General features: G+C 38.1%; 18 protein-coding genes across 18 annotated transcripts; 9 read left to right on the top strand and 9 right to left on the bottom strand.

Moving 5' to 3' along the window:
• Positions 1–48: 48 nt before the first annotated feature.
• Positions 49–603, bottom strand: SPC3 (signal peptidase complex subunit SPC3; the record flags this gene model as incomplete). The annotated part of the gene is made up of 1 exon (XM_056224177.1): positions 49–603. One exon carries the CDS (start codon positions 601–603, stop codon positions 49–51), a length of 555 nt encoding a protein of 184 aa, XP_056078121.1.
• A 244-nt stretch (positions 604–847) lies between these two features.
• SND2 (Snd2p) lies at positions 848–1,396 on the top strand (the record flags this gene model as incomplete). Its single annotated transcript, XM_056224176.1, has 1 exon — positions 848–1,396. The coding sequence occupies one exon, from the start codon at positions 848–850 to the stop codon at positions 1,394–1,396; it is 549 nt and encodes a 182-aa protein (XP_056078120.1).
• A 93-nt stretch (positions 1,397–1,489) lies between these two features.
• On the bottom strand, positions 1,490–2,311 carry PER33 (Per33p; the record flags this gene model as incomplete). The annotated part of the gene is made up of 1 exon (XM_056224174.1): positions 1,490–2,311. The coding sequence occupies one exon, from the start codon at positions 2,309–2,311 to the stop codon at positions 1,490–1,492; it is 822 nt and encodes a 273-aa protein (XP_056078119.1).
• A 205-nt stretch (positions 2,312–2,516) lies between these two features.
• On the bottom strand, positions 2,517–3,512 carry BMT6 (25S rRNA (uracil2843-N3)-methyltransferase; the record flags this gene model as incomplete). Its single annotated transcript, XM_056224173.1, has 1 exon — positions 2,517–3,512. One exon carries the CDS (start codon positions 3,510–3,512, stop codon positions 2,517–2,519), a length of 996 nt encoding a protein of 331 aa, XP_056078118.1.
• A 278-nt stretch (positions 3,513–3,790) lies between these two features.
• Positions 3,791–4,553, bottom strand: RPL22A (60S ribosomal protein eL22; the record flags this gene model as incomplete). The annotated part of the gene is made up of 2 exons (XM_056224172.1): positions 3,791–4,144; positions 4,542–4,553. 2 exons carry the CDS (start codon positions 4,551–4,553, stop codon positions 3,791–3,793), a joined length of 366 nt encoding a protein of 121 aa, XP_056078117.1.
• A 390-nt stretch (positions 4,554–4,943) lies between these two features.
• FRS1 (phenylalanine--tRNA ligase subunit beta) lies at positions 4,944–6,731 on the bottom strand (the record flags this gene model as incomplete). The annotated part of the gene is made up of 1 exon (XM_056224171.1): positions 4,944–6,731. One exon carries the CDS (start codon positions 6,729–6,731, stop codon positions 4,944–4,946), a length of 1,788 nt encoding a protein of 595 aa, XP_056078116.1.
• A 431-nt stretch (positions 6,732–7,162) lies between these two features.
• REX2 (Rex2p) lies at positions 7,163–7,978 on the top strand (the record flags this gene model as incomplete). The annotated part of the gene is made up of 1 exon (XM_056224170.1): positions 7,163–7,978. The coding sequence occupies one exon, from the start codon at positions 7,163–7,165 to the stop codon at positions 7,976–7,978; it is 816 nt and encodes a 271-aa protein (XP_056078115.1).
• A 348-nt stretch (positions 7,979–8,326) lies between these two features.
• SHM2 (glycine hydroxymethyltransferase SHM2) lies at positions 8,327–9,736 on the top strand (the record flags this gene model as incomplete). Its single annotated transcript, XM_056224169.1, has 1 exon — positions 8,327–9,736. The coding sequence occupies one exon, from the start codon at positions 8,327–8,329 to the stop codon at positions 9,734–9,736; it is 1,410 nt and encodes a 469-aa protein (XP_056078114.1).
• Positions 9,737–9,856: 120 nt separating this feature from the next.
• Positions 9,857–12,427, bottom strand: MNL2 (putative mannosidase MNL2; the record flags this gene model as incomplete). Its single annotated transcript, XM_056224168.1, has 1 exon — positions 9,857–12,427. The coding sequence occupies one exon, from the start codon at positions 12,425–12,427 to the stop codon at positions 9,857–9,859; it is 2,571 nt and encodes an 856-aa protein (XP_056078113.1).
• Positions 12,428–12,769: 342 nt separating this feature from the next.
• On the bottom strand, positions 12,770–13,867 carry ERG3 (C-5 sterol desaturase; the record flags this gene model as incomplete). Its single annotated transcript, XM_056224167.1, has 1 exon — positions 12,770–13,867. One exon carries the CDS (start codon positions 13,865–13,867, stop codon positions 12,770–12,772), a length of 1,098 nt encoding a protein of 365 aa, XP_056078112.1.
• A 757-nt stretch (positions 13,868–14,624) lies between these two features.
• Positions 14,625–16,361, top strand: SPT8 (SAGA complex subunit SPT8; the record flags this gene model as incomplete). The annotated part of the gene is made up of 1 exon (XM_056224166.1): positions 14,625–16,361. The coding sequence occupies one exon, from the start codon at positions 14,625–14,627 to the stop codon at positions 16,359–16,361; it is 1,737 nt and encodes a 578-aa protein (XP_056078111.1).
• Positions 16,362–16,681: 320 nt separating this feature from the next.
• On the top strand, positions 16,682–18,931 carry OSW2 (Osw2p; the record flags this gene model as incomplete). The annotated part of the gene is made up of 2 exons (XM_056224165.1): positions 16,682–16,712; positions 16,794–18,931. The coding sequence occupies 2 exons, from the start codon at positions 16,682–16,684 to the stop codon at positions 18,929–18,931; spliced, it is 2,169 nt and encodes a 722-aa protein (XP_056078110.1).
• Positions 18,932–19,210: 279 nt separating this feature from the next.
• Positions 19,211–19,528, top strand: NRS1 (Nrs1p; the record flags this gene model as incomplete). The annotated part of the gene is made up of 1 exon (XM_056224163.1): positions 19,211–19,528. One exon carries the CDS (start codon positions 19,211–19,213, stop codon positions 19,526–19,528), a length of 318 nt encoding a protein of 105 aa, XP_056078109.1.
• Positions 19,529–19,677: 149 nt separating this feature from the next.
• Positions 19,678–20,430, bottom strand: IES3 (Ies3p; the record flags this gene model as incomplete). Its single annotated transcript, XM_056224162.1, has 1 exon — positions 19,678–20,430. One exon carries the CDS (start codon positions 20,428–20,430, stop codon positions 19,678–19,680), a length of 753 nt encoding a protein of 250 aa, XP_056078108.1.
• A 223-nt stretch (positions 20,431–20,653) lies between these two features.
• FCF2 (Fcf2p) lies at positions 20,654–21,307 on the top strand (the record flags this gene model as incomplete). Its single annotated transcript, XM_056224161.1, has 1 exon — positions 20,654–21,307. One exon carries the CDS (start codon positions 20,654–20,656, stop codon positions 21,305–21,307), a length of 654 nt encoding a protein of 217 aa, XP_056078107.1.
• Positions 21,308–21,539: 232 nt separating this feature from the next.
• On the top strand, positions 21,540–22,025 carry EMA19 (Ema19p; the record flags this gene model as incomplete). The annotated part of the gene is made up of 1 exon (XM_056224160.1): positions 21,540–22,025. One exon carries the CDS (start codon positions 21,540–21,542, stop codon positions 22,023–22,025), a length of 486 nt encoding a protein of 161 aa, XP_056078106.1.
• A 448-nt stretch (positions 22,026–22,473) lies between these two features.
• MLO50 (Mlo50p) lies at positions 22,474–23,745 on the top strand (the record flags this gene model as incomplete). The annotated part of the gene is made up of 1 exon (XM_056224159.1): positions 22,474–23,745. The coding sequence occupies one exon, from the start codon at positions 22,474–22,476 to the stop codon at positions 23,743–23,745; it is 1,272 nt and encodes a 423-aa protein (XP_056078105.1).
• A 411-nt stretch (positions 23,746–24,156) lies between these two features.
• Positions 24,157–25,273, bottom strand: RPS0B (40S ribosomal protein uS2; the record flags this gene model as incomplete). Its single annotated transcript, XM_056224158.1, has 2 exons — positions 24,157–24,825; positions 25,184–25,273. 2 exons carry the CDS (start codon positions 25,271–25,273, stop codon positions 24,157–24,159), a joined length of 759 nt encoding a protein of 252 aa, XP_056078104.1.
• Positions 25,274–25,790: the final 517 nt, after the last annotated feature.

Genomic DNA, 25,790 nt, shown 5'->3' with positions numbered 1-25,790 from the left:
TAAATAACTAACAAGTGAGAGAATAATAACTAGTACAGAACAATTGATTTAAACATTGTCGTTATTTTCCACGGTAAGTGTATAATTACCTATCGTTTCGCCATAAGTTAGCAGTCCCACCCACGGTTGAACATTCCAATGTAACTTGAAAACTAAATCCTTACCGTCAAACTTGCCATCTTCAATATCCCAGATAGAATATTTGGACCTTAAATCATTCACGTCAACCACAGCATCTTCTTTACTTTTTATAATCTTATCCCAAAATGTTACCTCGCTGGACACTTTTTCAGTACTGTTATATTCAGCGGTTAGATAAACGAATACTTGCTTTGTATTCCAGTTGAATAGGGGAGTGAGGTCGGTATTCAAGTCAAATCTAATCTTCATATTTTCCTTTGCCTTGCCCCTTTGTGAGCCAAAATATCTACTTGTTCTAACGTTAACTAATGTCTTCACGTTATCAATATTACTAGGTATTGAGAACGCGTTATTATTGATTAATTGATAATACGAGGATGCCATGATAAATACAACCATTATAATCCCCAATGAAAAGGCCTGATTTGATACATTTTGAAATCTTTGGACAAGGGAGAACATTACTCTGAGGATGTGTCTGCTATCCTAGCTAATTTTATAGATCTTTCCGGGCAGAACTATTGAGCCTTTTTACGGTAACCTTCTCTCCACGTACACTAATTGCTATAGAATTACCAAATCTTCGTTCGGCGCTTTGAAATGAAAAATTTCAACATAATAAAAAATACAATAAAAGGACGATGATATACATATCTGTGACTTTAAGAAAAGAGATAAAATAGTAGTATAAGTTTATTTTGCTAAAATGGCTGGTAAAGCAGGGAAAAAACAAGCTAGTTCTAATGCAAAAATAATTCAAGGCTTATTCAAGCAAGTGTCCCTGTTTTTAGGGATGGCTATTGTACGTTTATTAATTTCACGTAAGGCTACAATAGGCCAATGGATCAAGCTCGTGATTTTGAATTCTCCTATGTTTGTTGCCATCTATATCATCGTGATATCTGGAAAACCAAAGTACGATGGTAACCGTGTGGTAAAACAAGGTATAGATTTGAACGATGATACAAATTTAATATCATATTTTTTTGATTTAGTGTATTTATCACTTTTTGGAAACATTGGCATTATAGCGTTCAGAACATTTAAATTTTGGTGGTGTTTATTATTGTGTCCCATATACGCAGGCTATAAGCTTTATGGCCTTAAAAATATGGTGATGCCTGGCTCCCATCAACAAACTCAGGCAGACAATCAGTTAAAAAATGCTGGTGAAGGACAAGCCAAATCTAAAAGACAGATGAAAAGGGAGAAAAGAGGTGACGGTGACTCCAAAATCAAATACAAATACCGCTAAACATAGAGTTTTATGCGCTTTTTGATATATTTGCTTTCTATAGAGTGTATATATAAAAACGATTTTAGATATACTTAAAGTGAGCATGTTCTGTTATACAGGTATTCTCCAAAACACTGCCATGACGAAGTTCTTATAGCCGTTCCATAGACGGACAAAGGATGGGGGCAAAGTACGGCTGACATATGCATCCAATCTAAGGACATATTGCTTGAATATCTGTCTCATTGATTCACTTTGTAAATATCTTAACTTGAAGAACCATACATACGTTAAACCTGCCAACATTGTACCCACTATCTCAAATGATACGTTTGCTCTTCTTACCAACAGCAAGAAAAAGTTAAATGGTACTAGGAAAAGGCCTACACGCAATCCACAGATAATCTCAAACACCTGAGCCATTTGTAAGAAAAACCCATTGTAATTTTGAATGAATACTGTTATCTTAGAGTTCAACAAATTTTTTAGGTTAAATGGTAGCAAAGGCAAAAATGGCAAAAGGTTTTCCTTGAAGTAGTTTAGGAAGTGAAATATTGAAAAGATAACAGGGCTGTACAACGAGCCACTAATTATGATGTTGAACTGTGATAAAATAAAAAGTATGAATAGCATGGAAAAATATTGCAGATTATCCAATTTTTTGATCTCTTGTCGCAAAAGCGTGAAATTGAACTTCAACTGATCGCTTTTGAAGAACTGGTAAAGCACAATAGCATAGGTAATGGATATGTAAAATAATGACCTCCTATAGCATGACAATTGGTTTTGTTTAGACATGATTGAAAGATGAAACTGTACAAAGTTAAAGATTGTTAAAAAATGACCTATAAACCAATAAAACTGCGGTTGTTTTATTCTTGATTTGATAATGGTGCCAAATGGGGCCATGGGACGATTCCTGGGAACGGTCATACTTGATTTATACTACCTCTTTCTTCAATTATTCACAGAAAACCCTGTTTAACTCGTGGCCCCTTCTTTATTTATGATTTCAAATCGAATTTTCAACTCTCTTATTAATATTCTCTCGGTGTCGATGGGAAGAAGAAAAAAAATTTTCTGAACTTTTCGAAAAAAGAACAATTAATAGAAAGTAATCGTATTACTGTGAAACTTGTCAATTCTTGACGTAAAGGCGGTAGAAGAAACGCATGTTTTCCAGCGGAATGGAGTAGTCGAGTTTTGAATCTATTCTGTACCAAATACTGTCGCTTTCCGACACCAATGACCATGGACCCGTCGAACTTTTGTCCTTTTTATTGCCCACTAAGATAGTGTCGATTAGAAATTGGATTGGAAATTTCTTGTTGTTGATTGAAATGTGAGAATAGCTTCCTGCACTTTCCAGAATGAGAAGATGGCAACCAGGGGTGCAGTTCTCGTTCAATCGTTGTAGAAATTTGATACTTTCAACTTTCTTCTGTGTAAATAATTCATTTGTAGTAAAAAGCAAAGTTATAAGATCAAGCCCCTGGTACATTTTGAGATCGTGTGGTTCTGTCATTTGTAAACAGTCTTTATGGACGTAATTGACATTGAATGATTCTGCTGCTAGATCATCATATAACCATTTCGATTTTATTGTAGTTGTTAGCTTTTCAACAACAGAGGACCAGTTAGCGATGTCCACTAATTGTATGTTTAGCTTTCTAGGTTTTATAGTTTCTTCGTTGTTTATTTTCAAAGCAGTAGCGAATTTAGATGAAAAATCTCTCGACAAAGTGAATATGCTTGCTAATGCAACCAACTCACCACCAGCACCGCCTCCGACGCACAACACGTTCGAATCTTTATCTTCTATCTCGCACCTGATGACCTTCAGGAGCTCAGGGAAATGTGCAAACACTGAAGCATAACCTGTTGCCCTAGAAGGTGACCAACGACAACAATATGCTATTCTTTTAGCTTCGCTGTTGAAAGCGGCATTATAATCTCTATTATAAAGGTCAGATTTGACTGCTTGTATTTTGTCACTCAATGGAGACTTTTCTTCGTCTTGATCTTTGGGATACAGCTCTTCCAAGAAACTTATCTTGAAAAGATCGATGATTTCTTGTGGTGGAAGTGTAGCTTCATTGTGTACAGGCAATTGAGCCACTCTCTTCGGATTCATTCTTGTTGCGATAATAGATCAGTTATGAACATATATGGTTTTGAAAGGTATTCGATATATATCGGACCATTGAAAAGCAATTCATAAATAATGTTCCAGAGGTGAAAAAAGAGGCCTCAAGATGAGATGCATCTGAACTCAAAAAAAAAAAACTAAGTGAGCTCACTCACCTTTCTTTTTTCCAAGTGATGAAAAGTACATTCACTAAATATATTTATTAGGTTTGGAAGATTTTAATTATACAAAAAATATGCTCTATTTAAATAATATTAATGAATTTATTCTTCGTCTTCTTCTTCGTCTTCTTCTGGAGTGACTTGGTAGAAGGCCAATCTGTATTCGTTGGTCTTGGTAGAGACAAATCTGATCCAGTCTCTCAATTGGTTCTTCTTCAAGTACTTCTTTGTCAAGTACTTCAAGTACTTACCAGAGAACTTAGCAGTAGAAACAACAGTAACAACGGTACCATCTTCAGTGACAGTGACAGCGTTACCCAAGTTACCGACAGCACCTTCGACCTTGATGTGGTCGATCAAGTACTTAGCGTAGGAAGCTGGGTCGAAAACACCGTTTTCAGTTGGAGAAGAGACATCGACGGTAAAGGTCTTGGCAATCTTTTGCTTTCTGGAAGTCTATATTAAAAAGAGTCCGAATTTTGAAAATTAACAAAAAATTTTCAGAACAGTACTGTTAGTAAAAGAATATTCGTTGATCTTCAATCCCGAAACCACAAAGTTGCCTACTGCTATTAACAATCACATATGAGAACCTCAAACAAAAAACATTTAGATGCAGATAAAAAGGAAGTGAGAGGGTCGACACAGATTTCAATGTTCAAGTCAGTGAATTTTTAAAAAACAGAAAAGCAACTAAACACATAGACGCTTCTTTATTCCGTACAATTTCTTTTTTCTCATTAATTATGTATTTGATTTTAATTTCTATCACTACTCCTGTGGAGCCGATCGTTACAATAACAGTAAAACAGAGACTTCGAGTCGGGTACGGTTTCCATGTAATGTATCATACGTTTGGGGCCATTGTTTCTTGATCTTTGTTTTGGTTGTTTTCAGATTGTTAGAAAGAAAAACAAGGATAAATTCCCATTTCAAGTACAATTGGTACTTGTCTTGTAGCTGAATGACAGGCAGATTGAAACTTTCTGGGAAATCCCAGGCCAGATTATGCGTGGTGCGAGATTGTCTTCTTCAAGAAAACGCATGTGGCAGGAAGAAAATAGACCAAAAATGTATGGCTGTTCGTAAATGTACTGATGTTATGAAAAAAGTCGCTACTTAAAAGTTGACCAAAGGAAAGCACGCTTAGTAGTCGCAATAGTATTACGCAGAACATTGTAAGCTTTAAGTGTGTTTATATATATATATCTATTTATGTTTTTTAAAATCGTTAAGATTTTTTTGAAACATTGCATTATAGGAAAACTTCGGCATTAACCTCCACGAAGGATGCAGCAAATGGAACGTCGAAATTCATCATGACTTCAGGATGCAAGACACCTAAGTGACCAATTTGTTCTGGCTTAACACCTTCTTTGGATCTAAACATAACCTTGGCACCTCTTCCTGGGAAATAGGTTTTCACAGAATCGTCTTCTTCAATCCAGTAACCTCTGCCAGAAGCAGCAGCACCATAGTCGGCAATCCATGCCGTTCTGAAGGTTTGCATGATTTTACCTAATAAACCTTGAATGATCTCAAACCCAGAGTTCTTACCCACATAAATGGCAGCCCAGTGGCGTTCATTGTAGGCTTTTCTTTCTAATTTTTCGTCTTTAAAAACGACATCACCAGTTTCAAAGACTTTAATTGGCAAGGAGTGCTTTCTGTTCTCCTTGACAGTCTTCAAGATACCTGGTAGCAAGGTTGTTCTCACAACTTGGTACTCAAGAGTCTTTGGATTGGCCAATTTGACAGCTGTGTCATTGCTGTCAGTTTGCCTTAAGTATTTGAAGTTTTCATCATGTGAACATAAAGTCAATGGCAGAACTTCTATCCATGTTGCTTGAGAGGATGCAACTCTGAAAATATCGGAAACCTTGTTGATCGGTAATGGTTTTGCAATGAAGTTAGCATTGGAAAGCTTTTCACCCTTTGGAAGATTGTTGAAACCGTAACCGACAGCGGCGTCTTCCATTATATCACAAGCATGCAAAATATCCGGTCTTGTCACTGGAATGTCAACGTGCAGGATGTCCTTATTTTCCTTCGCTTGCACAGCATGTAATGACATCTTCTTTAAACAATGGGCAATTTCATCTGCGGATTGATCTAAACCAAGACAGGAGTTAATGTATTTGATGGAGACATCCATAATTCTATCATTGAAGTTTGGTGCCAAACGCGATTGACCATTGTGTTCAGAAACAATTTCTACAGGTTCTACTGTAAACGGTTCGTCACAATAACGTGAAAACATAGTAGTTAATATATTCAAAACAATTTCAGCTTTGGTCTTGTCGGTTGCCGTAATATCAATCAAGATGTTACGAGTGTCCACAGAGATCTTTGAATGTTCACTGTTGATCAATGGTGGCAATGAGCAAACACGATCTTTGCTGTCCATAATAACTGGAAAGACGGGGGAGTCCTCAATAATGTGGACGTATCTTCCGATGTTGTTTTTCTGTTCTGGAGACTTATAAAACTCGATCAATTTGTCGCCAGTGAATTCCTGGGTTTGATTCAATGGTACGAATTTGATGTCCTTTGGTGGTAATGCTCTGTAATGGAATGGACCTTCAATTGAATCCAAGTCATGAGTACCCATAGCAACCAAGCTTCTGTTTCTACAAAGATTGGCATGTAGTTTATCTTGCAGCGCAATGAAAGAAGCATATGATTTTTCATTAAGCTTAATGTTTCTCAACACGGCGGCTGTAGCGAAAGGTCTAATTTGTTCCGTCGATTTGTCAATGATCAACTTAGTCGTTGGCTTACTCAATTTATAATCAGGTCTCTCTTCACGTTCCAAGTATTCGTTTAGTGATTGGGAAATACCTTCGATACAAAGCAAATCGTAACGGTTGGCACTGATATCAAGTTTCAATTCTGGCTCTTCCCCAGTTTTCAACGCCTCCTCTGTGGTGTCCTCGTCCATTTCCATGCCGAATTCAAAACATAATTCGTCGAATTCTTGAGAAGTATAGTTTTTGCCCAGAAGCTCAAATAATTGCTGCTTATTCACAGAGACAGTAGGCATGTTGGCTCGGTGTTATTGATGTGTCCTATTCTACTCTACCCTGTTTACTGAACATTTGATCAACTCCACGCTTTCGAGAAATTCATTGAAAATTTTTCATTCTCTCATTTTCCTTTCTTTTTTTAGTGGTGTTTTTCAACAAGAACATCACCTCGTGAAGTGTGATGGAGAATCAAGAAGATGTAGTTTTATACAAGTATTGCAATCATTGGGAGCAACTATGTAGTTCTTGGTCCGTAGTGTAGCCACTGGATACATGGCCATGCATATAATTCAAGCCCTGCGTATACTCGCACTCCTTTGACCGTTTCTTTCTCCCTTTTAAAAGTGGGACCTCAAGAGATATCGAAAAACTCTATGTGAACTTTTCAATCTGCTAAGAAAATGGGAAAAAAGGAAGGAACTTTCAAAAATAAACATAAAAGATCAAGATGAAGTGGTTATTGTTCCCAGCAAGAAGCATAGTACGCACCCGCTCCAGTTTCATCTTGCAGCACAGAAGATTAGTTTCACAGTACTTACGACCACGAACCATCCAAAACTTGCAATCAATGGCACAAAAACCGGAACTTAAGACCAAGCTATTCAAACCTTTGGTCTGGATCGATTGCGAGATGACGGGACTAGACCATGTGAACGACAAGATTATCGAGATTTGTTGCATCATCACCGATGGACGTCTAACGCCCGTCAAAGGATCCGATGGTCAAGGAGAGTCGCATTACGAAAGTGTCATTCACTATGGCCCCGATGTTATGAACAAAATGAACCAGTGGTGTATCGAGCACCATGGTGACAGTGGTCTCACGGCTAAAGTCTTGGCAAGCGGTAAGACCTTGGCCCAGGTGGAAGACGAGCTTCTCGAGTACATCCAGCGCTACATACCAGAGAAAAACGTCGGTGTCCTGGCAGGTAACAGCGTGCATATGGACCGCTTGTTCATGGTCCGCGAGTTTCCCAAGATCATTGACCATCTCTTCTACAGAATTGTCGACGTCAGCAGTATCATGGAAGTTGCCCGTAGACACAATCCAGCTCTACAAGCACGTAACCCGAAGAAAGAAGCTGCACATACTGCCTACAGTGATATCAAAGAGAGCATAGCTCAATTGCAGTGGTATATGGATAACTATTTGAAGCCACCACAGGAGACAGAGTCGGTCGAGTCAATTGAGTCTGAGCAGCAGGAGTCACCATCTTCATCTTCATCTACTTCGTCTTTGAAGAGGCAACGCACCAATTTTTAAAGTAGGAAAAAAGAAATGAAAAAAAAGAAGTGAAATTTTTCACAGTTTTTCATACACGAAACATGACTCTTGTGAAAAATGACCATTTCAGGTAGCTTTGACCATAAAGGTTTGACTCTATCTTTTGAGTTTCTCGTTTCTTGGTTGTGTCTTGTTTTTACTCTGTATAATTTTTAAATTCATAATCATCTTAGCACGAAACCATGAGTCTTCTTCTACTTGTTTTATATATAATGCAAAGCTTGCTTCTCTCATTTCACGTCCAGTCCTTAATCATTTTATAGTAGGCTCTACGATAGATACTGCACTATAGCAAACCACAACAGTTTAGTTTGAACACCACATACAATGCCTTATACTCTATCCGACGCTCATCACAAGTTGATCACCTCTCACTTGGTGGACACTGACCCAGAAGTTGACTCTATCATCAAGGATGAAATTGAAAGACAAAAGCACTCCATTGATTTGATTGCTTCCGAAAACTTCACTTCTACCTCTGTTTTCGATGCTCTTGGAACTCCTTTGTCCAACAAGTACTCTGAAGGTTATCCAGGTGCCCGTTACTACGGTGGTAATGAACACATTGACAGAATGGAAATTCTATGTCAACAAAGAGCTTTGAAGGCCTTCCACGTTACCCCTGACAGATGGGGTGTTAACGTCCAAACTTTGTCTGGTTCTCCTGCAAACTTGCAAGTTTACCAAGCCATCATGAAGCCTCATGAGAGATTGATGGGTTTATACCTACCAGACGGTGGTCATTTATCTCACGGTTACGCTACTGAAAACAGAAAAATCTCTGCTGTCTCCACTTACTTCGAATCCTTCCCATACAGAGTTAACCCAGAAACCGGTATAATTGACTACGATGCTTTAGAAAAGAACGCCATCCTATATAGACCAAAGGTTCTTGTTGCTGGTACTTCTGCTTACTGTCGTTTGATTGACTACAAAAGAATGAGAGAAATAGCTGATAAATGTGGTGCTTACTTGATGGTCGACATGGCCCATATTTCTGGTTTGATCGCCGCAGGTGTCATTCCATCTCCTTTCGAGTACGCTGATATTGTTACCACTACCACCCACAAGTCTTTAAGAGGTCCTCGTGGTGCTATGATCTTCTTCAGAAGAGGTGTGAGATCTGTCAACCCTAAAACTGGTAAAGAAGTCCTATACGACTTGGAAAACCCAATTAACTTTTCTGTTTTCCCAGGTCATCAAGGTGGTCCACACAATCATACTATTGCTGCTTTGGCCACTGCTTTGAAGCAAGCTGCCACTCCAGAATTCAAAGAATACCAAACTCAAGTTTTGAAGAACGCCAAGGCTTTGGAAAGCGAATTCAAGAACTTGGGTTACAGATTAGTTTCCAACGGTACTGACTCTCACATGGTTCTAGTGTCTTTGAGAGAGAAGGGTGTTGATGGTGCTCGTGTTGAATACATTTGTGAAAAGATTAACATTGCCTTGAACAAAAACTCTATTCCAGGTGATAAATCAGCTTTGGTTCCAGGTGGTGTCCGTATCGGTGCCCCAGCCATGACCACTAGGGGAATGGGTGAAGAAGATTTCCACAGAATTGTTCAATACATTAACAAGGCTGTTGAATTTGCTCATCAAGTTCAACAAAGCTTACCAAAGGATGCTTGTAGATTAAAGGACTTCAAAGCCAAGGTCGATGAAGGCTCTGACGTTTTGGACACCTGGAAAAAGGAAATTTACGACTGGGCTGGTGAATACCCACTAGCTGTGTGAAGAAACCATCACAACAAAACATTAAAAAAAACATTACTGTATAAGTATTCATTTTCTTCTCTTCTCATTATGTATATATGTATGTGTGTGTATGTGCGTACTATGTTTTTAACGTTAACTTCATTTCTTTTTGATTATATGGCCTCCTTGTGTTATGATATATTTATCTAGTGAAATCTCATCACCATCGCTGAATAATAGCAAGTAATATTTCAAAGTTCTGGAAAACCAATAGCTGGGTAAACCATAGTTTGCCTTTTCATCATTTTCGTAAAATTCCTTTACTTGCCACAGTCCTTTGGCACCACTATTTAAGTTCATTATTTTTTTTATCAAGATTTCAAACGCTTGCTTACCCATAGTTCTCCATTTTTGTTTTCCACTGACTCTGTACATAAAAAATATAGATTCAATGACATTCGAATCCAATAATCTTCTGGTTTCCAATTTGTTGACCCAGAAAGGCCAGTCCGGATGGCTTTTCCACTGAGAACCAGTAATGTCGTCTGTTGTTATATGCGGTTTGATACTTTTACCGAGCGTAAAAACCCTACGAACTTGCGTTACTTGGCCATCGTTTGTTGCAGCAACCGATTTCACGTTTCTAACTGTATCATCCTTAATGCTTTCGGTCTCTGTTGTCATGTCTTCAACTACTAAATTTCTCTTAACTTTACGGCCGTTTAAACCTCTACCATGCTTCCAAACTTTGATCCCAATATCCTGGTCATTTTCAAAAGTTTCATATTCTCCATTGAAAATCATTCGTGATTTAATGTCACCATTAAACTCGCAATCTCCATTAATTTCATCAATGCATGGATCCAATTCGAACTTTTGGGGTATTAGCCCGTCAAACGCCTCCATCAATGCAAAACAACTCTGTGTGATTGCTTCGCTCATTTCTAACAACGAAGATGGTAATATGTATTTGCTGTTGGTACCACCTTGAGGAGAAACACGTGAACTCAAACCTAGAATTCCTCCAAGTCTGCATGAGCTGGATGAAACATCGTACGATCTTCTTATGGTAACATCCAACTCGTTAGTTGTGGGCATAAATTGGGATTTTGTTAAAATCGAATTCAGAAATTTCATCTTTTGGTTTCCCGTTTGCTTCGGGAACATGGGTCGAAAAGTCATGAATTTGAAAATATGACTGATCAAATATGTCAAAAATGTTTGTGAGTCTACTACTGATTTATCGCCCACAATGCTTTTTATCGAATCCTTTTTGACATCATTTTTTAAGTTTCTTTTTTCTAGTGTTTCATCATCCGCATCTACTAATTTGTTACCTGCTTCCATATTCGTATTGGTATTGGGGTTGTTCTTAGGAGCATTGGTATTTCTACTTGAGCCGTCCAAGATGTCATAGGAAGATTGAAAAAGATCATCGATTTTGAGTAAATTCTCTAAAACTGGCAATGAGTTTTCATTTATTCCATAAGCCTGATATTGAGGTTTTAGTTGGAAATTATCATCACTAATTGGAGATTCTAGAAATATTCCTTGTTGCTGACAGTGAACAAACTTGAAATTTTCATTAATGCTTTTCATGATGCTAGATTCTTTTATGTGTGCACCATCCTCAATTTCCTCTTGGGTTAACAATTGGCAGCCAGAAGCATCGACGACATCAGGTAACATAAAATCCATATCAAATTCGTTATATGATTGACGGATCGTGGTAAAAACTCTTTCTACAGCGTCAAAATACTTATTCAAATGAGCCAACTGTGACAATCTAATAAACGCGAGTGACATTGTGGTCAACTGACCCGATGAAGCAGTACGATCGGGAAACCTGTTTCTCAAATCAGATTTCCAAAAATAGTTTAATATAGGAATTCTATTAGGAGTATCAAATGACCTTAGTATGAAATCCGCGACTTGCTTTGCTTTGTTGAGTAAGCTCTTATCCATTGATAGCTCATATGCAGAGAGTAATCCTTCTAGAACACGGGTACTGATGTCAGGAATATCAATAATCTCTATTGTCGACGGAGGGACTCGAAAGTCAAAATCGTTTATTATGTTAACTGAGTCTTGAAAGAGTTTTTTTTGACCACATAGATACAATGTATCTAGAGAATCAATTAGTTCTATAGGCCAACTGGATTCTCTTCTTAGATTACTTTTCAGTAGCAACTGCTCTTGGTCCCATGATTTCATGAAAATTTCCTTTATTTGTTTAATCATTTCAATATCTGGAGGTAAATTCATTGCGGGTTGAACTTTATGAATGTCGTCCAGACTTGCAGAAGTTTGTGAAGGTAATAAGTATTCAAACAAGACGGGATACTTTTCCTTGTATGTCAATAGAGATGAAATTGGTAGCTCTGAACCAATCTGATCAGATGATTTCCTTAAAAGTAAGGGGAAGTACTTGTTTTTTTCCCTTAACGTAGGTGGATCTGATAAATCTGTTGCAACATTGCTGCTGTCCTTGTCAGTTGCTATTCGGTCTGAACTTGCAGAAAATAGGTCAGGAGACTCCATATTCGAGGAGGCTTCTATATTAATATCATTATTGTTTATAGACGGTAGTGAATCGTTTAAAGCATACGAATTTAAGATGTCTATTTCATTCTGAAACGTATAATAAAATAATAGCGAAATGGTAATAAAAAGTAAGAGAACCGATCGTACTCTTCTGAAAAGAGAATGTACTAGTCGTGCTATGGACATAAGGCTTTGATTATACGGCAATGTTGTCTTTTTTTGAATGTCAATTGCGTTCTTCTAAAGCAGTTAAATAACTAAATGCTTGCCACTGTTTGCCTGTGCTCAAATTTTCCAGCTCTTCGATTTTTTTTTTCACTAGAAAGGGAAAAAGAGCCATTTAATGGGCGCATCAACATAAGATACGAACAATATATGAACTAGACTAACATTGAGATGGACATCTTTATGATGTGCGTACTTTAGAACATGTTTATGTGTATATAAATATATATAAATGTTATTTGTTGTATGAAAGTTCTTAAACAAAAAGATAAAAGCTTGATGAGACAAACAAGGAAAGTGCACTTAATTGTTCTTCTTGGTATTTGGATCGTTTTCGTAAACTCTATCATTATCATCACCTTCGACCTCCTTGATGAAGTGTTCCACTTCCTTAACTTGAGCATCCCAGGTCTCCTTGGCGTCTCTTAATTTAGGATCAAACAATGAGTCATCAGGTCTACGGTATGAACCGCCCAGTCTGTCCCATAGAGTAGTGAACTGACCGTAGTTATAGTTAAAGTATAGATGATGAACAGTGTGGCATGCGGTACCATTCACTGCTGGGTTGTTTGATAGGTATTGGCCATCATGGATCATGACAGTCCAGAAGTTAACAAAAGTGAAAAGAATCAAATAAGAAACCTTGTGTAATGGTAAGATCAATGGGTAAATGTGGTAGGAGATGGATTGTAAGAAACCGTCTACAGGATGGAAGGAATGGGAAGCGAAAGGTGTGCACACCAACCACTTATGATGAGGCTTGTGCAGAGCACGGTAAACTCTTGGCCAATGCAACCATCTGTGGGCTAAGTAGACACCACAATCTGTGAAGAAGATGAATGTAAAGTATTCAATGATGAGCTTCCTTACACCATGATTTTCATAGTCGATGTTCATGTAAAGCTTAGAGTGGCCATTCATTTCCATGACAAACCATGGAGCAGTCAACATCGACATCCATGGGATAGCACTGACGGCTAACTTGATTTCCATTGCCATTTGGTTTTTCAAATAACGAGGATGGTTGAAAATAGACTTATCAAATACAAAGATGTAACTGATACTAGCAGTGAATAAGTAAAGCAGTAACCCAAAAATAGTGACAATAACCCACAGTGAAAGAAACTCTCTTAGAATGCTCGAACGGGGCAAAAGCGATGAAAAAGTTTTTGTGGTCATGTCGAAGAGGAATGGTACCTGGCCGTAGAACTTTCTACATTCTTTGATGGCATTCTTGGAGTTCAATGTCTCCTGCAAAATAGTAGCATTGCTAAACCCGCTGTTAAAACCTAACCAATTTTGCCATTTTACAGGAATATTAGCAGCCAACGAAGTAGGCAGAACTTTGGCGTAAAAGTCGTCTAAGACATAATGGTCAGCGACTTCCAAGACCAAATCCATATCTTAATTTAGACGAGTACTATTATTTTTCTATTCTATAAATGCAATATACTGCCTTTTTTTGCATCCAGTGCAAGCAAGAAGCAAGAAAGAGTAATAAATGAGTGCATCGATAAGAAAAGGCAGAAATGCTCGTCCAATATATACCGCTATGCTGCTTTCGACCGTTACATAATAGCAGCAACAACAATACCCGATCGCTGCTGAACCACTGTGTTTCAATGCACCTGTTGTTCTTCTTCATCTTCTATTGTGCCACTTATACGAACATGCGTCTTCGTTTATCGCAGCCATCGGTCTCGTATACATATGGTTGCCCTGGCTTGCAAAATAAACGAGCGAAAATAACGCCCGGGAGTTTTCGGACCTTCTTCCCCGGGCACCGATGGCGGTCGTATAGCTCCCCCAGATCGTGCCACACGATCACGATGCAAGGGACAACGCGTCGTAACTTGCGATGCCCGAGAATCGCAATCAAGAAAGCGTCGTTTCGCGGTTTTTTCGTAGTAGTTTTTCACATTTCCTACTGTTAGCCAAGACATGATAGATAGCTGTAGTACCCTAATTAAATTCTGAGCCATGCCCTATAATATGTGTCGCTTTGTACGTTTGTCGCCAAAAGCCCTTCCATGTTCAAATCCTAGCATAATAGACATATCTCATACTATGGCGTAATGGGATTCAGGTACCAGGCTGGAAAGGCTGTTATCATAACTGTAGTATACTAAAAGGCTTGGTTTCTTTTGTTTTCCACGAAATGGACGACGTTGATGATATTCTGAACAATAACCAAGTAGTGGATGATGAGGAAGATGATGAAGAGATGCTAAGCGGACTTGAGAACGACTCTAAGCAGGATCTTGAGGGGAACGATGATGGTGACGACGACGATGACGACGAGCAGGAAGAAGAAGAGGAAGATGATCATGACGATGATGCGGCGAAAGTGGATAAGACCAGTACGGCGACCAGTAGCCAGCAGGTTAATGAAAAGCTTACTGCTGACGCAGCCGATGGTGTCACCAAGACCGAATTCGAAGACGTCAAATTGAGTGATGTTGATGGAGGATTGGGCTCACGTGAGGCATCTTCATCTAAAAGCGAAGCCTCTGCTGATGGAGAAGTTTTTGAGTATTATAAGCACATGTTACATTCTGCGCAGATTGCGGATTCGTACAATATCTACCCAACGGCGGCCATACCCATTCAAACACACGTTAATGCTCTAGCTGTATCCAGAGGCCTTAAGTATCTATTCTTGGGCGGTAGCGATGGATACATAAGGAAGTACGATTTGCTGAACACCCTTGAAGGGAAACTGTCTCTGACGATTTTGCAGAAGCATTCGTTGGCTGAATCTATTCAGAATGCTGGTATTTTACAGTCGTACTGGGAGAATGAGATTCCACAGAAAAAATCAGAAATGAAACTTTCTGCGAACAAGGCAGATTACGAGCCCAAAGTAAGTGCTGTTCACTCTTTAGAAGTCCAAAGTGAGTGCCTCTTTATATTGAGTGGGTTGCAAAATGGTGGGATAACTATGCAGGGTGTTCGCTATATGGAGGGAAGCATTGCACACTATTTCAAGGGTAGGAATGGTCACAACCAAATTGTCAATATATTAAAATTGAACGGTCAAGAGGACCGATTTTTGAGTGGTTCTTGGGACAAACGTCTTTTGGAATGGGATTTGCAAACGGGCGATATTGCCAATGAGTTCAAAAAATCAAGATCTGAATTGTCATCTTTGGAAATGCGCCCGCTGTATTCCTCTGTGGATGTGTCCAGTAATGTCAACAGTAGTAAAGAGAGCGAAAATGCAGATGACGATATGGACTCTCTGTTTGGTGATGAAGACGAAGAGGAAAAGCAAGATGTTGGTAACGAACCCATCGAGAAGGGTGAAGATTCTCGTAGTGGTGAGAATAAAGAACAGATATCCAAAGAATCTTTAAATATAGTCTACGATGAATCTGTTTTTATGACCTCTGGTTTGAATGGATCTGTATATATATGGGATCGACGCATGACGCAGTCGCCAGCGTCTTCCCTGGAAAGAGCTCCAGGTGTCCCACCATGGTGTCTGTCAGCTTGTTGGAGTGTAGATGGTGATCACGTATATGCAGGGAGAAGAAATGCTTGTGTGGAGCAGTTCGATCTGAAAATGCCCTCAAAACCTCTCCATAACTTGAAGTTACCGTCCATTTCGGGACCTGTCTCCTGCGTTAAAGCCATGCCTAATAACAAGCATATTTTATGTGCATCGAGGGATAACATTAGACTGTACAATGTCGAACTTGCAGTGGCTGCTGCGAACTCTGCTACAAAGAGTTCTAAAGTGCCGTTTTTGATTGTTCCCGGACATCACGGTGGTATCATATCAAACTTATACCTCGACCCAACTTCAAGATTTCTAATAAGTACGAGTGGCAATAGAGGATGGCAGGGGAATTCCACTGACACCACCCTTATTTACGATATAGACTTAGAATAGTGAACTGTAATAATAACTGAAATTCATAATCATAATATAAGCACTTCAACAGCCGGGTTTTTTTTTTTCGGAGGAAGAAGGTCGGGGAGCATTATTACTGCTTATTCTTCTCTTTTGTGTCAGTAATTCAGGGTCCTTGAAGGGAAAAAGGGAAATACCTATCAAAATTAGAAAAAAGATTGAAATGAATATAATTACTTAAGTATTTCTCTGGATAAAAGAAACGACGCACAAATCCACACGCACAATACAGACTTTAGTCCAAACTGTGTTCCTAAGCCTTTTCTTTGTTTTCCTCAAGACAAGAATTCGCAATAGTTATGGAAGAAACCCAATTAAAGTGCTTAATAGGTATGCCCAAAAGTCGAGTAAAATCACCCTCGAATGCAAATTTACTAACATGAAGTTTCATTTATTAATCTTTATCAACAGTTGGAGAGACACCAGCAGCACAATTTTTAGGATGGAGACTAAGTTTAAGTAATTCCTTCATAATACTGGTCTCACAATATGTATCCAGTGACGAACTAGTTGCCTGGAAATCAACAAAGCTGGGCGCCAATTTTTATACTCCAAATATTTTCACCAAGGATATTAAAGAGCTTCCTAGTAAGTTAAAGGACAACGGTACGAATAAATACTCAATTGACATTGTATTAGTGTCTGCAATTTCCTTACAAGCTTTCGAAACAACCTGTCGATTGCTTTCTGATTTTACAAGTGACAATACAACCGTACTGATCAGTACAGATTTTGGTTGTGAACTAGAACCTGTAGCTATAAGCTATTTCGGAGGTAAGTGCAAGTGTGTTCTTTCGATTTCGTGCGAGGTCGAATGCAGACAGTTATCACTTGGGTCGTATGCGTTGGTGAACGATGATCAGTGTATAATCACTTTGGGATTGACTTATTGCGATGATAAATTTGGAGCAGACCCAACAATTTTGGAAAACACGAAAGCAGCTTCGTTGGAATTGCAAGGGACTGATAACTCTAACGTTAGCAGATTTCTTCTTGGTTTGACCGTTGCAAAATGGATGAAATCTAAATTGATATTGGATCCAAAACAAATGGCTTTGAAAATGTGGGAATTGATTATTCCTAAAATCTCACTCAATATCCTTTCTATCATCTACGAACAATTTGATTATGAAAAAATGTTAGAAAACAAATCTACAGAAATCATTTTCAAAGACCTAGTGAAAGAACTGTTCGGAATTTGTTTTGCTCAATGTGGGAATAAAGTGACCAGGTTCTTGCAAGGAAAAGAAGAAATTAATTTTGGAAAAATCGTAAGATACTGTGAGAGCAAAAAACTGCAACTTATCAATTCTACTGCAAACGAACACCCAGAATATTTATCTTTGCCCTTTGAGCCATATTGTTTTTATCATAGATTTGAATATCCAGCCCAGATTCTTCTTCATCAGCCCATTTCTTTGGCCAAAAAGTATGGTGTTTCCTGCTCTAATTTGAACTTTTTATATGGATTTTATACAAGGTTATTGACACTGAGTGGCCTATCAATCAATGGCGGTAGGTGTGAACACGCATTGTCCATGCTAGACAGCAGGATTGGTGGTGGTATGAATGTTGGTTCAGGAATTAATAACGGACAAGATTTTGTTGATGGCGATAACAAGAATCAAGATAAAGACATTGAAAAAATGGACAAGAATACAAAAGAGGGCTCCTATATAAGCTTAACACAACGATTTTCAATGGCAAGTCCATTGGGTGCTAGCGATCCAGCTTTACCACCAGATTTGGAAAAGTTATACTTGGGTGCAGAGTATATTAGCAATTGTGACACAAATACAAATGGCGGTCAACAACGAGTAAAATCTTCAAATAAAGTGTATATGGGTCAAGATGATAAACATTTTCCAGGTGATATAATAAATACATTTGAAGATGAATATTTGGCCGATGGAGACGACTTTTCCTGTCTTGGAATTGACAAAAGATTGTCAACAAAGACCACAAAGCCGTTAGAAAAATTTGGAATAGTTGCTGTGCCACATTTTATTAGGCGATTTTCTATTAAAAGATCGAGTAAAGATAAATCAAATGATGTGAAAAGACCATATACTACAAGCAGTTTGGAGCTGCAATTGAGGTCAAATCATTTCATGTTCGCCAAAGAATACCAAGATTTACATAGACAATTATATTACGAAGTTGAACCAAAGACACAGTCAGAATTGGACGCAAGACGTCGGAACTATGCTGAACTAGAATCCCAGATGTGGAAAATCAAACATCGATTCAATATTCATAGGGGAGCACTACCACGCCCACAAACAAATCCATATGAAGTATTGTTGGATCACATTGACGTTTTAAACCGTGGAAACACTGGGGATATTTTGAGATTTACCACAAGTAGATACGGTGGTGTTGATACGTATGATTCTATCTTAAAAGATCAATCTACGATTATGACCCTTTTAAATAAACGGTGTGCCTACTCACCTCCAGCACTAGTTGATAGGCAAGGACAAGAACGTATTCATGATCTCGATCGTAATCAGGATCACGGCCACAACGCTGACCACCAGAGTCATTAGTACTAAAAAATGTGTGTCGTTAATAAGGGGTCGGGACGCGCGAAATTCTATGCCTAAAGCAGAAATGTGGTTGTTGCTTAAATTATTAAATCTCCATCCCCCGACTTACAATCCTATTAAGATTGATATGTGCATAATATGTGCAGCTTCTAAACAGCGGGGAGCGCCGATACATACATATATATATATGAGCTTCTGCATGCTCTTCTAAAACTCAAAATAAAGTAATTGTTGTTAATTCTTTTCTGACGCATTCTAGATCCACTCAAGGCGGAGTTAATGGATATGCTTCATGATAAGTGTGGTGACCCTATTGGGAGCACCTCAGATGATTGTTGGGGTTACGAGGTAGATAAACATAAATATCAATATGAGGAATTAGAGAATAGCACTTACTTTGAGCCCTTCGATATGGAATCACAAGATAATAGTGACAGTATAGAGGATTTTTTGTTCTTTAATATCAATCTAAGCCAGAAGTTTGAGTTCGAGAGCCAAGGGCAAGACGAGCACACAAAAAAGGCAAAAAAACATAATCCATTTTATGTACCGTCAAAAGTAGTGCGGGAGATGGTCAGAAAAACTGACGTTGAATAGCAGAATACAGTTATGCCTTATTGAATTATTGTTTGACGGTTTTGTAATGTTTGATACATGAATTTCTCTCAAATATACAATATATACTTAAATGAATATGCTTATGGAAGTGAAGCCGGGGTTGTATAAATATGTCTGTTGTTTATTGCCTAAAGAATGTTTTCTAACGGACCATTTTTATTAATTTTTCTTCTCTTCGTCCTATTGAATGCTAACGAATTTGCATTTACGTTAGTTGGTATAGCCACTGCTCCAAATGCTATTGGGTGATTAGTTTTCCTGCCACGATTGCTGAACAAATCCAGTTCCACGTTAGCATCCAATAATAGTTCCTTCAGAATAAACCAGTTTCTTTCTTTTCGTGAAAGTTCTTCGTACTCTTCAAGTAATTTCTCTTGGACTTTGGTCAGTATATCAATTTTTTCATCATCTGATAGATCGAGGTCTTCTGTTTCTTGTTCTTGTTCCGCTGCATTTAGTGTTACAATTTGGTCATTAACAGCTTGTAAGAAATTGTCATTCATAGTATAAAGGTTGTCCTTGTATAATCTCGTCTTGAGGGTACTTATATCAACCTCGTCTTGGTTGGAATTTGTTATTACATTCCCTGGAGAATTCTTTATCATTTCATAGTTCATTTTCGATATATCATCTACAGCAACAATGTGTCTTTTAAATGTCGAATTATTGGTGTGGCCGGAAGCGTTTGAGGTGTAGTTTGCATCGGTAGCCGTAGATGGCGTCGAAGAGCCTTGTTGATTCAAGCTATCTGTATTGTGAAATTTTTTGTGATGTGGGTCTTTTTCCAAGAAGTCTGGGGTCTTTATACTTTTGTAGTACTGAGTGGCTGCATGGGCAAACTGTACCTGTTTGTCGGTTGCCAATAAGTCTTCAAACTTCATTGTCCTGGTTCCATTGAAGATAGCTAGCCCATTAGGAAATGTAATTTCCCCCTTTACAACGAATCCCTTTCTCAAACATCCTTCTATTTTATCATGATTCGTGGTTAGTGCCGTCCTAACAAAAAATTTTCAGCAGATTGAAACAAAACGTGGAAAGACGCAGAAAATGCGATGAGACAACAAGTTATCCCCATAGGAGAACGCGGAACAATAGCTGTATATTATGAATCAAAGTGTGGAAGAGCTATTTGGAGCATTGAAAGATGCTAATGCTAGTTTGGAAGCAAAGAGTAAAGCAGGGGAGCAAGGGTCTTTTCAACAGGAAGATGTTTTGCAGATAGACAATAATGACGATGAAGTAAACATTGAAAGTAAATTCCAAGAGATCGAAACCAGCCTTAAGAAACTTCCAAAGTTAGAGACTGGGTTTGATGCCTTGGCAAGGCAAAAGAAGAAAAAGAACGTACTGCCTAGTGTTGAGACAAAAGAGGAAGAAAGCTCTAAGAAGGGCGATAAAGATGATAATGATTGGTTTGCCTTACCTAAACCGGATGATAACATGCGTCGTGAGGTGCAGCGAGACCTATTGCTCATAAAACATAGAGCTGCGCTTGATCCGAAGAGACATTATAAGAAGCAGCGTTGGGAGATCCCAGAAAGGTTTGCAATTGGTACTATAGTGGAGGACAAGAGTGAATTCTACAGTAGTCGTATGAACAAGAAGGAAAGAAAGTCTACCATTTTGGAAACACTCATGGGCGATGAAACTTCTAATAAGTATTTCAAGCGTAAATACAATGAAATTCAGGAGAAGTCTACTAGTGGTAAAAAGGCACATTACAAGAAGATGAAAGAGATGAGAAAGAAACGTAGATGAGGCAGCATCTTTTCTTATATAATATATTGTAGAGTAGTATAGATTACGTAAAGACGTTCAGAATAGTTAATAATTTGCATATCGTTTAAAAAAAAATCTTCGAAAACATGGTAAACAATTATCGGCTTTTGTACTAGATACGAATCGACAGATATAAAAAGAACTATCGCAGGAAAAATTACGAGAAACGAGCCACCCACGCAAAGCACACAGACAAAAACAACCGAAGACAATGAGGCTAGGCTATCGTGAGCAACAATTTTATTTGTGGTATTTTATCATCCACATCCCCATTACCGTATTCATCGATTCATCAGTAGTTATTCCCGCGAAATGGCAACTGGGAGTCGCGCAAAAAGTTGTTAGTGACCACATTGCAAAGCAACACGATTTCTTGCTATCAGAGAAGCCAGAATGGTTGTACTGGTTCGTGGTTCTTGAACTAGTTTTGCAACTTCCACTTTTCGGCTATTTCGTCAAAAAATTCTGGAATCTGAGTGAATCACAAGTCAATACAGATGCTAAGTTGCGAAAGTGGTTACGTATTTACGGTTGGAACGCCTCCTTAACCACGCTTATATGTATTATTGTTATTTTCAAGCGTGGTTACATCCCTTACGATGTGCTAAAAACAAGCTTGACCATGACCCAGAAATGTCAACTGGCCTCTGTGTACCTACCTACGTTCCTTATTCCTTTGCGTTTATGTTTTGCATAGTCCATGCCTGATATATATATATATATATATATACGATATTAATGATTTTATAGTTATAAAGAACGTTTTACCACTACTGTATAATACAATTTCCGTGCTGAATTCTGTACTGTTCGTTTCTTTTTTCTATGGAACGCGTCACAAAAGTTTCGCGTTTCTTAAGGAAATGGCTGGTTTTGTTTCAAAATAATACATGAACCTTGATGTAATTTAACAAATGTGTATTTGAAAGCTACAATTTGTCGCTGCCACTCCCTCATTACTAGATCACCCTTCCCTCGCACATTCCCCTTACTCTCGCTTCACTGTACTATATCCAGGCTTACGCATATATATATATACTAGGTTGCACATATATATAATATCTGTACACAGGCATACGCGGATATCTTTGCTAATATATTGACTATAACTAAACAGCACCTGCAACTTACAAAATAAAGAGGTGATGCATGGGTACGTACCTCCTAGTCAGCGGCTATTCCACACTAGGCATAGGATAACAAGAGAAGATTTGAAAGAAGAGCCCTTACGTGTTGGGACCACGGATTGGACGACAATTCTGGACACGACGATAGATAAGGACACCAATCTGATCAGTTACGCTGTCCCCATAATAGATAACTTTTCTATTCCTCGAGCAAACTCTCAAGAGTGTGCCGCAGCTCTCACGCCAAATAATCGATCGACAATATATTCCTCTTCTTCTTCTTCTGCGTCTTCTGTGTTTTCGGATGGTTTGTTTACCGCGAATACCAACAGAAACTCATCAGGATCATCTTCGTTAGTGATCAAACCACAAAAGAATCTGAGTGTAGATTCACTGATTCAGGAAAACAAGAGGAAAATAAATAATGAAAAAGAGTCATTATCATTAATTTCCAGTAATAAAAATGAAACCTTGTGTAGTAGTACGGATCCGTCCATACAAAATCTGATCAGGTCACAAACAAAGAGAAACATTTTAAATTTGAAGTTTCAAAATAGGAATTTATTTAGAAGAGAATTAAGATTAGAGAAGTTTTGGAGTAATTTGAGAAGTCACCATACGTCTGATGATGATAGCGATCTGCTACTAGTGATAAAGAAGCATAATTTGTATTGGTTTGGAATACCGAATGATTTTCGTCTTCCTATATACAAGAGATGTTTGTATCATTATAGCGAACTAGACGAGGCCGCATCTTTCAACCAGTACGCTAAAAACTCACTGTATTTAGCGATAAGAAAATGCTGCAATAATGAAGAGCAGGAGACTTTATCTCGGGCCATCTTTATCAATTTAACGAAAAGCGTTACTTGGTTGAACAGTCGTTTTGATGACAATAAGAACAATAGGGGCGGTTATGCAGTTACTGAAGGAAAATTCTACCAGGACTTTCCCAACTTATTCTATCACTTGAAGGACAAATTAAAACTGAACGTTATAGTGGACTTTATCAAGCCTGTAATAAGAAACTTTATAGTCAATACACTAAACAAGCACAAATTGGATGGTATTGGCCTAGAACTCCTAGATATTCTAATAGTTATTGCTTACTATGGTTCCGACAAAATCAATGCTTTCTTAATGGATACATTTATGCTAAACTTGTTGAAACAGTGTCATTACAAGTTTTTTGTCAGTAATATATCTGAGATGGTTATTCAGATTTCAAGGATCGATTGCGACCTTGTCATTTTGTTGGAAGATCTACGATCACAGGTTTATTTAGATTGAGTAATGAGTTAAAGGACAAAAGGTGTTTTATATCGGAAGAGTATAAATAAATAACAAAGCAAATAACAAATATTTAGGTCGGCGAACCATGGGGGAAGAGCGCGGACTTCAATAAATAAGAAACGTTCTAGTGGTAAAACTACTTGAAAAATACAAGTACAGAAGCATGAAACTTGTAAATGTTACAATTTTTGAATTTGGTTAAAATTTTTTATACTATGGTTGCATTAAAAATACAGATAGATGATGACGCTTCAGAGAGAAGCAAAATATATATGAGATAAAGATAAACGATAGATGAATTTAAAAAAATGAAAAAGTAAAACTGAAAAAGGAGTGATGCTCCTATCTCTTTCTTTCTCCTTCACAATTCCTTACAATATTCACACACACTGCAAGGTTTTCAAATGATTACCATTCAACATTGTCTGCATTTTCTTCAGCCCATTCAGTAGCTTCAGCTTGACCTTCAGTGACTTCTTCTTTGACTTCTTCTTCTTCACCTTCTTCAGCAGCAGCAGCTTCTTCAGCAACTTGCTCAACTTCTTCTGGGTTTCTGTAGAAGTATAAATCTGGCATGATAGACCATGGTTGAGTTCTGTCGACTAAAGCACCTCTTAGTCTCAAAACTTCTCTAGCCAACAAGTACCAGATTAAACCAATGGAGTGCTTACCTCTGTTGTTACATGGGATGGCAACATCAACGAACTCAGATGGAGAGTCTAAGTCAGTCAAAGCAATGACTGGGATGTTAACGTAGGAAGCTTCCTTAATAGCTTGGGCATCTAATCTTGGGTCGGTAACAATAACCAATCTTGGTTCCTTGAAAGAACGGGTGATGTAATTAGTGAAAGAACCTGGGGTGAATCTACCAGCAATTGGAGTAGCACCAGTGTGAGCAGCAAATTTCAAGACAGCTCTTTGACCGTAGGTTCTGGAAGAGATGGCAACAACATCTTCTGGGTTTGGAATGGCGGCAATAATTCTGGCGGCCAAAACCAACTTTTCCCAGGTCTTACCAACGTTGATAACGTGAACACCGTCTGGTCTAGCATTGAAAACGTATGGTTCTTGGTGGACCTAAAAAAAAGAGAGTAAAAGATGAATCAAGTTAGTAAAGTGTTCATTTCTGCATATGCAATGTTTCCATGCCTAATAAAAGTATCGAATATCCCGTGAATATTTTTTGGCAATATCGCTGTTTCTTTGAAGTTCACCATTTTTTATCACATTGAGGAGGTTCACTCATATAATCATCTCTCTTATCATAATTGAGAAAAAAGTTCGTAATCCTCCCAAATTCGGTCATATTTTCAAATCTTTTCTAAAATTGTATCTTTAACTTTTTGAACTCAAACCATGATCAACTTGGGGACACATTCTTCTCGAGACTTATTATCATCTATAGAAATATATTCATATTGGATATGGTACATACTTGAACGTTTCTAGCACCTAAGTGGGCGTTAGCGGCCAACAAAAGTTGGGCATCCTCTGGAGTCAAATCAAAAGTAGCTGGTAAAGACATTATCCTATCAGTTTCTTATCTTATCTCTTCTTGTGCTATTTCTGTATCTATAATTACACACTTAAAGACTCGCGACTTCTCAATACGAAAATTCGAACTTGATCATATCATTCTTACAGGAACTAGAGTACGTGATGTTCCCTACCACGAAACTTCTTACTGAGTAGTGCTGTGTTCCCACTACGCCCTTCCAGCTCCTCCAGCTCTTCCAACGGACTTCTCTCTAGAAGCAGTCGCAAAGTTCGGTAGCTGTACGCCGGAGCATCAGCCTAGCCTTACTCAATTTTTCCTCCTTGAATTTTTCAAATTTAGCCCGAAAAATTAAGCCAGCACTTTTGCCCACCAAATCATGATAAATATTCAAAAAAAGGAAAAATAATAAAATAAAGCATGGGTTTTTAGTGAATGTACGGATGCAGAATAAAGAGGACGTAGGAAAGGTAAGAGAATACTAAAAGCCCTTTCTGCCATTGAAAAAGGAAAAAGGGTGCAAACATCAAGTTTAAAGTATACAAAT

The sequence above is a fragment of the Saccharomyces mikatae genome (assembly GCF_947241705.1).
Source record: "Saccharomyces mikatae IFO 1815 strain IFO1815 genome assembly, chromosome: 12".
NCBI classification, from domain to species: domain Eukaryota; kingdom Fungi; phylum Ascomycota; class Saccharomycetes; order Saccharomycetales; family Saccharomycetaceae; genus Saccharomyces; species Saccharomyces mikatae.
The sequence above is the reverse complement of the archived record's forward strand: the minus strand, read 5'-3'. Positions and strand labels throughout refer to the sequence as shown.